The 12,334-nt window shown below is 38.9% G+C and overlaps 1 protein-coding gene across 5 annotated transcripts in view; it reads right to left on the bottom strand.

Moving 5' to 3' along the window:
• Nucleotides 1-12,334, bottom strand: part of LOC131037311 (golgin candidate 2) — a 98,039-nt gene that overhangs the window by 65,281 nt on the left and 20,424 nt on the right. For all 5 annotated transcript variants that reach the window (XM_057969407.2, XM_057969403.2, XM_057969404.2 and 2 more), the window contains 2 exons: nucleotides 10,210-10,320; nucleotides 9,971-10,030 (listed from right to left, as the gene is read on the bottom strand). In XM_057969407.2, the coding sequence (XP_057825390.1) occupies nucleotides 9,971-10,030; nucleotides 10,210-10,320 (171 nt within the window). The remainder of the gene's footprint in view (nucleotides 1-9,970; nucleotides 10,031-10,209; nucleotides 10,321-12,334) is intronic.

Below are 12,334 nucleotides of genomic sequence, written 5' to 3'. Positions count from 1 at the left end.
AACTTTAGCACGAAGATATTTCGAGAGGTCCCTTACATTGGCAAGCCATCACCTGTCGCCCGGAGAATAATCGAGAGTGGCATCATTAAGGCGGCCGGCTTTCCTCCAGCTATTCAGTGCCATGAGTTGATGATCGAGTGTGCTCGTCACTATGATCCACAGTCCAGAACGATCGTGTCCAATGAGGGAAACACTTTGGCATACCTTTCAGAGGAAGCTATAAGTGAAGCTTTCCATCTTCCAGAGCACAGGGACATGATATACAAGAGCATAGAAGGAGCCAGGTCAATGTACGAAGATGATCCAGATGCTTGTCTAAGCATAATTAATAAGAACTGGTTACTCAAGAGCCGTCCCCGTCTAAGCAAGATCCCGAACACACCGCACAGGATTGATTTCCAGGAGGAGTACAGAGATTTGATCACGATGCTCAACCGAGTTACAGGAGCCCCTCAGGCCTTCTACTTTGAGAAGTGGATGTTCTACTTCATCCAGGTGATTGTTCAGGGAAAAGGTACGATACATTGGGCTAGGATGATTAGCCATTGCTTGGACGTACAGTTGAGAAGGTGATCAATCCGATCCAGGACAGAATATTTGAGGTACTTCGTACCATTCTTGGTAGAAGGATCGAGGTCGAGACAGATGTCGATATGCAGGAATTAGAGGATAGAATCAAGGTCATCTTTTGCAAGGACGCTAATGTTACAGATGAGCAATATGATCAGATGTTTGCCACCATGCTCCTGATTGAAAGAACGAAAGAACTTGAACCTACTTGGGACACAGCTCTTCTAGATGCATTCGATCAGGTCATCCACTTGGAAGAGAGTATGAAGAATCTTCCCGAGATTCCAATTGCAGAAATCGAAGGAATCGTATCCAGATTCATTGCATATGCTAAAAAAGAACATTGGAAAGGGAATAAGATTCTAGATGGGAGGTTGTTATAGATGACATGGCATCTTATTTGTCATTGGTTTATGTCTCCTAGGTTTTTGTGCCAAATTTAATATTTGGCTATGCATTTAATATTGTTCAGTAAAAAGGAGGCCATTTGTAACAAACCCTAATTAGGGTTTAGGTGTCATGATCTTGATCGTTGATCTACTTTCAATCTGGACCTTTCATTGTACTTGAGGATGCTATTTATACCCTCATTTTTCATTTCATTTGTAATAGTTAGATATCAAAGAGTTTGTTGTATTAGAGAGATTAGAGCTAGAAGCAATTTTATTTTGTAGCAAGATTGAGTTTTGAGGAAAGGAATTCAAGCAATTGTTGTATATGATGACTTGGAAATCAATGAAATATTGAAGTTATGGTGTTTTGTTGCAACTTTCTTGGTTATCTTCATGGTTGTTCAATTCAATTGAATCATACTCAATCAAAGTAGTGTATTAATTTGAAGGACATAGTGTAAGACTTGATCTTTGGTAGGATTCGTAATCCAAACCACTAGCTTCTTGCTGATTGTAGGAACGCCTTGCATGGTCGACTGGAGAATACCTTGAATCCCTTAATCTTCAATCATTATGGTACCTTAGATATGTACCTTCGTGGTAGTATCTCTGATCTTTGATGTATTGAATATCATCTTGTTACCTTAGAAGATCGCATCAATTTCAATTGAGTTGTTATCTTATGGCAAAATTGAAGTTGGTTGAATCTTGCCAAGTCATGTCTACACGAAGTCATTCTTAGGGTTAGACTAAATTATACCCCTTGAAAACCTTACTCTTTTGTTATTTTTTGAAAAGTTTCTTTAGTTTAGTAAAATCTTGAACTTTCGGAAGCGTAAGACCCCTTGAAGGATACAGCAAATCACATCATACCGCTGGAAGCTTGTCCACACGTAGAGACCCTACTAACCAGAACCTTGGAGTCTTCCTAACTGATCCTTTATGCGAATCTTCAGCAGTTAGAGGCTTTTTCTCAAGAGAGGATAAGATGCCTATTGGTATTTTATTCTGTGTATGATGGTGTATAAAATACACGTCAACAGGTAGCCATAGCATACGCCATGGACCTCCAAAGGGCACCATGTTGCCTTCCCTATTATGCACGACCCCAAATCGACCACAAACACTAACATAAGCTACTGCCAAGAAAAGATTGCCACCAAATAGCACTTCCTCTATGCAAAACCACTCTGAGTGCTGAAAAGCAATTTTTTGCAGGTTCAAGGTAGTTTTCTCCCAAAAACAGCAATATTCAATGATCAGCGATAGCTTCATACACCAAATAATGGTTTTGGATTTCAAAGAGAATACTCCGTACCTGGGGAAAACTTTGTTTGCTATGTATGTTGATGTCAACATGACATCATCAGCCCCTTCCTCCCAACCTGCCCCCCCTCTCTGTTTGCATTTTTTTTCTACACCTAAACCTCAGAGGCTTTGTTCTCAATCATATAGGTTTCTTTTTGCAAACAATATTTCTTATTTGGGGCAGTATTTCTCTAGCTTTGTAATGGTGTAGAGGATTTTTTATGTCAGTGTATGTTTTTTCTAGAAATGTAGATTCTCATAGGTGTTACTAAGCAGTTCTCATTTTGGGAATTTCTAAGCCTCCATTTGGACTCCTACAATTACATTTTTTGTGCAATTTTTTTTAAAGTGATTAGATTTTTGTATATTGTGCAATTGGGTGATTGGATTTGTTATCATTCTATCAAAAAATTGTACTTTCAATTTTGTGCCCAAGCACTTGCATGTAATAAGATCAATACCACTTTGTTGTTTTCACAAGTGGCCCCTATAATCACACTCAATATAAAATGCTAAGATCATATATTGTTGGGGGCATCCTTGATTGAGTGAAATTGAGAGCATAATCTTGTGTTGGTTGATTGCTTTCATCTCTTTGTTGTGTATTCTTGCAATGGGGAAAACTCAAATTGAACTCCTAACTTAATATAATTATGCTTCATGGAGAAAATCAGCATGGAACTATCTAATGGGAAAAGGTTATCTAGGATATCTAAAAGAAATCATTTTCGAACCTACTGATGCTAGTGCAAAGACAATAAGGACATCAATCATGAGAAAATACTTGGATTGTAATGACCCCAGTTAGTTGTTAGGTCAGCCAGGCCATCTATTTTGCATTTTTATTAAATGAAAAGATAAAACATTAAATAAATTAATAATATATAAAATTATTAAATAATTGTAACGGATCCCTTTGAGCCGACCTTATCTAAGTCTTGGCGGTTATGTCCTAGGCCAATTTTTGTGGCGGTTTCTGTTGACGTGTATTTTTGTACACCATCAAACACAGAATAAAATACCCAAGGGTACCTTATCCTCTCTTGAATAAAGTCTCTGATTGCTGAAGATATCGCGAAAAAGGATCAATCAGGATGACTTCAAGGTTCTTGTATGTAGGGTCTCTACGTGTGGATAAGCTCTTTGTGGTATGATGTGATTTGCTGGAATCACAAGGGGACTTACACTTGATGCCTGAACTTCTGATTTGCTTTGAATATTGCTGGACACAGGATTTTACTCACTTTGACTTGAAAAAAAGGAAAAAAGAGGAGGGTGAGGAAAGAATCTAATCCTAATACTAAGGAATGTAGGAGCAATGATTGATCTTTGATGAAATTCTAACTAGGTCTTGTTTTGACATCGCAGGACCATCTCCACAAGGCTAGTGCGATCTTCGAAGAAAAGCTTTATGATGTTCAAATCATCACTGCAAGCATAGACACCATCAGGTTGATGCATATCAATGAAGAAGCGACAATTGAAGTTAAGCTTAAGCTGAATGATTCCAGTTGACTACGCAAGGCAAGTCTGCAATCAACAAACTGCTAGTAGTATGGATATACGAATTCCACCATTAATCAAGCACATTTCTTCCATTCATCTAATAATACGAAATCCAATATGAGAAGTATAAAGACCATGCAAATTGTCGAATCGACCCATAAATTTCACCATTTCTTCAATGAAGTTACAAGTCTTTTACAACAACATCTTGGCAACAATCTTTGCCTTCTCTCTCTACTCTACTCTAATTGCTATTCTATCTCTATCTTCTAACTCTCTAATTATATTCTCCCTATTTCTAATTGCCTTTACAAAATGAAATGCCAGGGCTTATATAGTGCCCACAATACAATTCGATGGCTTAGATCGATTCGAGATCAATGGCCAAGATTTTACAATGAAAACCCTAATTAGGGTTTGTTACAACCATTACATAACATTTAATGCTTGACCAATGATAAAATTGTATTGCTTGGACACATGTCCTCTCTAGAAAATTCCACCAATGGATAGCTGGGGTAGGTACATCGGAATTTGTGCCACCTTCCATGAGTTAGGTACATTGAATCTGGACATGCTGAGGTGGACCACACTGACTGGAGGAGTGATGACTGGGATGCCACCTCATCTGACACTTGTAACTTGGTAGATATTCAACTTGATGTTGTTGAGAAGCTAGCTTTAATTAATTCATCTGGAACTATTTGCTTCTTCAACGAACCCTTGTTCTAACTTCTTGTGTCCTTGATGTGCAGGATGATTGTTGTACCTCGCCATGGAATGCTAGATTGGAAGAGGTCGCCCTTGATGACGTTAGTCCAAAGAAGGCCATCCTTGTCGATGCTAGGCTGGAGGAGGTCGCCCTTGTCCTAGCTAGGCTGGATCGAAGAAGGTCGTCCTTGTCCTTGCTTGATCGTCCTTGATTTGGCTTGATTTTACAACTCCGGAATCTCCATTTGATGCCTACACAAAATATTAAAATTAGTAATATATCTTGAAATCTAAAAATTAAACTTTAAAAGGAAGATTCAAGATTTTAATTAGGAAACTTCATGATAAATCTTTGAATTATCATTTCCTAAATTTAACTAAGCCACTTGAAATTGAAAATTCAAAATTCAAAATTGAGACTAGGAGAATCTCGCCATACCTCCACTTGAGAACTAAATCTAAGAAAAGATGCAAAATTAAGCAAGTTTGCTAGGCAAAATGTGGATCGAAGTCCTCAAAATGTGCTTCTTTTATCAACTTCACCACCTCTAGCCTTCAACGCTTTGAGGAAAATTCGCTCCTTCTTTAGTCTTCAACTAAATTCGCTCCTTCTTTAGTCTTCAACTAAATTCGCTCCTCCTTAGACCAGATTTCGCACCTTGTTGTTCTTCTCCAAATCGCACTTGTGTGAGTGGATGAATGATGGATTAGAATCGCCAAACACACCTCCACTATATAGGCGCTTACCTCTTTATTTTCACAAAGGCCGACTTTTAGAAATAAGGCAAATAATAAGCAAATTTAAATAAAAGGGAGGCCGACTTTATAAAAATATAACCCCAAGCGCTCTCCCTTTTTATTTAATTTAATAATTAATCAATTTAAATGCCTTTGTATTTAATAATTTCGATTTTTTAAAAGGCCCAATCAATTATTAAATGCCTTATGCGCTATTTTTCAAATGCCATTTTAATCAAATGATTCAAAGTTTTTATCGAATTTTAGCATTTAATGTATTTCAACATTTATTGACGCCGAAACATGAGAGATGTAAGGGATACAAACCACATCGCTCTGGTCCCTGGGAGAGGGACAGGAGCGATTATACATTTAGGTCCTCCATCTTGCATTTTTCACGTTTGAAACTTCATCTCCTACGTCCAAACTGGGATCTTCATTCGTAACTTGATGCTTGATCGATTCTATTTTGTAAATGAATGCCTCTTAGAACCATTATCGCCCTGGTCCTTGACTGAAGGACAGGAGCGAACCTTGCATTTAGCTCAAATTTGCCAACCTTTTGTCGTTACCTCTCGTTCATCATCTTCCTAAAGACATTTTCAACCTTGTATAACTTTGCCTTGGCGTGGTTTTTGGAAGGGATGATGGTCTTCATAGAAATCGCTCTGGTCCTTGACTGAAGGACAGGAGCGAACCTTTGTTCCTTGGGCTAATCCTTGTTCTTATCAACTTTCGATTGTCTTCAAAGTATAAAATGGTGTCTCTTACTCCTTCTTGAACGTTTGAAATGGAAGTGACATCTCAAAATTAAGTATACTTGGACAGTTCGCTCTGGTCCCTAGGAGAGGGACAGGAGCGAACTTGGGTAATTTCATCACTTTTCATGGTCCTTGCAACTTTGTTCTTCTTCGAAGTGTCCCAAACATCCTCGCCCCCTTGTACCTTGGCCTGGATTTATTAAAATTCGAAGGGGAAGTCCAAATAACCAATATTTCGCCCTGGTCCTTGACTGAAGGGCAGGAGCGAACTTTCATTTGTAGGCTCAATCATTCTTTGCCAATGTTTAAAACTATCTTCAATGGATCCGCTATGCTCCCCTTCACTCATCTTTGACATGGAATTTGCTTCAAATTGGTGAGAAATTTGTCTTAGGAAGAAATCGCTCTGGTCACTTGGAGAGGGACAGGAGCGCCTAGGACAAAATAGGCTTCACTGGCGTCTTGCACTCTTCAAAATTATATTCAATAGATTCGTTACGCCTCCTTTTACTTGCCTCAAACTTAAAAACTCATTTCACTTCGCCAAAAACTTGTCTTGTGGAGGAATCGCTCTGGTCCCTTATAGAGGGACAGGAGCGCCCTAGCCAGTCACCTTGGTCCCTTGGAGAGGGACAGGGGCGAACTTGTTACTTAGGCCGATTTTCTTCATTCTGGCGTACTTAAGTTATATTCAACGAGCAAAACATACTTCCCTTGACCTCCTCAAATCGCGAAACCACTTAAATCTTGCAAGGATAATGCGAAATTGGAATTCAAGCTCCGGTCCTTCAGTGAGGGACAGGAGCCATTTTTGCTCTCAAGGCCAAATCTTTTTACTTTTCACTTCAAATTTCCCTCGCTGAGAAAAATATCATCTCTTTACACGCCATGAATAAAAGTTCGAGTCCAAACAAGGTCTAAAAATGTGTATATGAATAAAATCGCTCTGGTCCCTTGGTGAGGGACAGGAGCGAATTTACCTTTCTAGACAAATACTTCATCATTTCATCGTCCTTAATCAAGTCTGGATGCTCTATCACGTTCATTTTGTCCTCCATCATGCCTTTGATGTCTCAATTTGTCCAAACAAGGTCGGGAATGACTCCACTAAGCTTTTTCGCTCTGGACCCTCAGTGAAGGACAGGAGCGAAATTTGACTTTTCGAACTCTCTATCAGGATAATTTGTATGGAATATAACATTTAAGTATAAGTTCTTTCTTATACTTTAAGTTATATTCCATGTATACTTTCAGGATGTTTGAGAGTGGTTTCAGACCTCCAAGAGTTATATAGCAAAATCTAGTTTTTTGAGGTTTTTCAGTTTCCAGACTTAGTCAAATTTCAAGATCAGGACATTCCAGACTTTGCCAAATTTCAAGATCAGGACTTTCAGACTTAGCCAAATTTTCAGGACATTCCAGACTTAGCCAAATTTTCAGGATCAAGACATCACTCAAGCCGGACTTGCTATCCATGTGATCCCCTGGGCGACACTCAAAATGCAAAGGCTAACTAACAAAACCCTAAAAAAACAAAAAAAGCAAGGGTCCCCATTTGCAATGGGGCGATGTGTGAAAACGTCACAACAGTTTCCTGAGTCCGACTTTGTAAGGATGGGTATATATGCGTATGCTAGGAGGATAGGATAGAGAAGTGTTTATGATATTTACGTTAAACAAATGCATTGCTTGCTAGGGCAAAAATCTCTGAATCTCAGCAATCACAAATAGGAGGGATGATACTCCAGCCTATCATTTCTCATAGCTGATCACTTGCAAGAGCTAGTAATCTACACCTAGAGTGAGACCAAGGGACACGAGTTCCTACCAACATAGGCAAAGTTCAATTGTGCCTTGTTGTTGTCTAGCAACACAGCAAGCCAACTCAATTGGCAAAGCAAGAAAGACATAAATTCTAGAGATTGGGAGCCTATCTGCCAGATCTTGGCAATAATGGATGCAACTCTCGGCTAGATGTGATACATGGAGAGGAGGCGGCAAGGCTTAGCCTACCATTCATAACATTTTAAGGTAGATAGCGTTTTTTTCCTATTATATCCATTCGGGGATATTTCAGGATATTTCAGCTTGATTGACTGGAGCCCACATTGTAGGAAGGGCCTGGGGTGTAAGCAAAAGGGGTATACAAGGCTATGTAGGCCATTCTAGAGTTGATTGTAATGGCTCCTAGGACCAAAGGGCACTTACGTAGAGAGCCAAGTAACCCACTTATGACCCCCACCCAATTCCATAAGATGGCAAGTGTCTTTCAGGGGATGAGACATTGATGGGGAAAGCAAATACAAGCCGCCAAGCAAGAGGGTTGTGATAGACATCCACTCTTAGGCTTGGTGTAGAAATGGCTTCAGGCGAACCCATCATGTCCCTTCTCCCAAAACCTAATATGCTTGTATTATTGATAATCTATGAATATGATGTAATTGCCTAACCCTAATAATTAAACATACATGTGTATTTTTGCATATGTTGTTCATGTTGTGATTGCAGGATTTAAATCTAGGATTGCATCATTAAAGAGATATTTATCTGGTAAGACGTAACCCTAACCCAAATTTGTTGCAATTGTGACCTTAGGGCAAATTGGGAAGGGGGCATTACAAGCACATGAAGACTGTGGCCCAAACTGTTGAAATTTGATAGCTAGAATCGGATTATGTGGATTAAATTTTTAGTGATGCCTAAGTGGCGATTAAAAATTTAAATATATATTATAATAATCATAATATTATCATGAGCAAATTACTTATAAAGTATTGGGCTGGACCCAATTGGAAAACAATGTAACGTTAATCAATTTATTATCCCAAGGTTGGGCGCCAATATAGAAAAAGGAAATATGAATTTGAGTCGGCCAAATTAGGCCAGCCGACTTGAGCAAAGGATTGATTGAGTCTTGTATATAACAAAACTCAATCTTGTCAACCAAATACAATTCATCATCAGCGAATATTTGCTCTGCTATCCGTGGTCTTCTACTAGCGAATTTGTCATCCTAATTAATGCGAATCTGTTCTTGTGGCTGGGCGAATTAGTGTGGAATCTGAGCTGTGAATCTACCTTATATCTGAGCATTCTGAGCTCCATTCCAGACCCGAATCTGATCACCATTGTGGAGCAGACTTGTGCAAATTATGGGCGACTATGCTGGACGATGTTGAGTTGTCTAACTCACTAATTTAGAGCAGCGATCATCCTCTTCTGTGGTGCTGAAACCCTACTTGTGGGATCAGCGAATTAGGGCCTGCACGTCAGTGATTTAGATTGCGCAAAGCTCTGCCCTAGGTTGGTGACTTAATCAAAGTGATCTGATCTTCATTGTACTTGTAATTTGCTCATGATTAAAGGATTTTGATCTGGATCTTTGATGCTGGGTTTTTCCTCCAAGAGGGAGGTTTTCCCAGGGTATTTTGGTGTTTTGTGTCTCTTGTGTGTTTACATTTTAGTTAAATTCTGAGTTTAACTAATTCTGATCACTAAAATTAACACAAACTGTCCGGTGAAGACTAGGGTGAAGGCCCAGAACCTGGGTTAGATGGTTTTGTCTCTCTGGTTTGAGTTCTAGTTTTATATATGTAATGGTCTCAATAACGGTTTAAGTTTTAGATTATATCCTATGGTATACTGTGTATAGCTATGTCTCCATTTTGTCATACGGAGATATTTGGAGGGTTACTAGCTCTGTATATATGGATGGCTGCTGTCAGCCCTTTTGGCCAGGAGACATCTGTAGGTGGTTTTAGTTGGGTAGTCCTGGTTCTCTGGGTTTCAGCTTCACACAAACTATGTAATGCTCTTTTTTGAAATATATATATGGGTCCAGGCCCAAGTTGCTATTAATCGATCAAAAAAAAATGTTGGTGTTAGCCATATTGTAATAATGCAGTATTTCTAAAAAAAGTGTTAAATACAAGCACTGCATTATGGCAGGATAGTTCTAAAACTAAACAATACAGTCTTGCATACCTCTAGTTCAAGATTCCGTTGTACTGCAGCAAGGGACATGGCAAGATCTGCATTTTCTGTCTGCAATTAACACGGCTTCAGTCAAGACTCAAAACATTGCAGTTTAGATGGTCTGAAATTTGAATGTTTAATCTTTTTAATTAGTCAATATAAACAGAATTCTAATACATATATGGGTAGCCACAGATTAGAAAGTAATAACAAGCCACAATAGACATGTCTCAAGTAAAGAACAAAACCTCTAATGCAGCCACTCGTGCAAGGGCTTCCATTCTGGTAATATTATGGTTTTGCTTCTCCAAGTCCACAGCTTGCATTGTCTCTTTCATATTCATCTGAAGTTCTACAGCCTGAAATTACCAAATAAATGAAATTATTATTCATGCTCATTGAGATAACAAGTTGAGAAGATTTGAAATAAATAAATCAGAATAAAAATATACATCAAATTATTTGACTGTGATGATGCACAAGAAAACTCAAACATGCATTCTGTTACAAGCATTGCAAGTTGCAATTGAGTTCAAAACGATATCTAGAAGTTAAGAAAATCTAGCTAGCACGAAACACATGCAACTATACAACCCATCACAATAACATCATAGGCCAAAACCACAATAGTGGTAGATACACTACAAAGGAATCAACCTCCATTTCAACCAGCATCATAGAGACAAAATTTTATAGTTCATCATTACCACAATAGAGTGAGTGAGAATGCACAGCCTGCCAGGATACCACTACTGCAATGAATGTCCTCTATGTTGCTTGAAGAAATGTGGAACAGCTAAGTAACACATTCATATAACATCGTGACAAAGGTGATAACTGATAATCAACTATAGATACTGCAAGTCTAGAATCCTTATCGAATGTAACAGAAATCCAGAAAACAATAGACTTTTCTATGTTCAACCTTGGCACCCTCAATGATAGCAAATAATGTCAAGCTGTATGCTCCTGATTGTCCCACCCAAATACTTACACACAAGGAAAGATGCAAAACAACTAACTCTGTTACATTTCACCCCACCTGTATGCCTACACCCAACTCACAAATTGGAAAATGAAAATCTCGTAGATCTAGTACAGAGGGAAACCATCACCAAACTGCATCCAAGGTTGTGTCCCATGACACTTACTCTTTAGCGCAACACCACATAAGGACTCTGACCATCTCATCTCCATCACCTAGTATAAAACTAATAATATTAAAATTATATTCTAGAAATTTCAATTCCTTGAGGGACCATCTCCATCACCTAGCATAAAAATAATAATATTAAAATTATATTCTAGAAATTTCAATTCCTTAAGGAACTCAATGACTTCATGCAATCAGTGCCTTCAATGACCTATGGACTTTACTGACAGCAGTGCCTCATGGTGCTCAAGGACACCACTATCACATGCCTAGGAGATATAATGACATATCAATATCTGGTCGAGTTCAGATTTTGCGAATAATAATGCCTCATGGGATTCAAAAATTTCATGTAATTGATGCCTCTTTCAGTTGGATGATTTATCTAACACCACCTCTAGGACTTCACTATAACAGTCTACTTGCTTGAGGAACTTAACAAATACCAATACCTTGAGGACTTCATTGTACCCATCTGCCTCAGCATCTTCAGGAAACACCAAACCAATCACGAAAAAAATGTTTTTGGAATATTTACAAAAACAGATTCTTAAGTGATAGTCAACATTTAAATATTTTTACTTTTGTGGGATTCTGTGTAGGGGAAAAAGCGAGACTAGGCTAACATGCCCTAATCCTACCTTTTGACACACATTGTGGAATACGAAAGAGCCTAGAGGTATCACACAATTGGCTACTTCTTTTTGTGGAAGAGAGAGCCACGGGCTACCTATTAGGGTTTCTATTCCTTTGCTGTAATTGAAAGATAAAATGATGCAAGTTCAATTCCTAACCCTAAAGTGCAAGTATGCAGAATTGAGATTAAACAATGGAAAGTTGTAAACACAAGGACAAGGCAAGAATGCAAATGCGTACCCGGTGTTAAAATCTGAGTGAAAATGTTCGGGACGGGGGCGTAGGTGCCACTGTCCTGATACTGCTCCTGAAACTGCTGTTTTGCAACCTGAAAAGCTGTCGGAAATGCTGAAACTTGTTGTCTGACAGAGGGACCAGGGCGCCCCACGCCCCTGTCCTAGTCTTTTGCCCTGAAATTTGGTGTGTAGCTCAGTTCCTGTCTGCTTCTGCCGGATCTGCAACTTGCGGCGTCGTCCGAATCCCGAAATATGCACTTATATCTGAAAAGGTATGGTGGGCGGCTATATAGGGTTTTGCCTTAGTCAAACCCCCGCTTTGGTGATTTCCACCTCCACTAATAGCCA

This window comes from Cryptomeria japonica, chromosome 3 (assembly GCF_030272615.1).
Source record: "Cryptomeria japonica chromosome 3, Sugi_1.0, whole genome shotgun sequence".
Taxonomy (NCBI): domain Eukaryota; kingdom Viridiplantae; phylum Streptophyta; class Pinopsida; order Cupressales; family Cupressaceae; genus Cryptomeria; species Cryptomeria japonica.
This window is presented reverse-complemented; position numbering and strand designations above follow the sequence as displayed.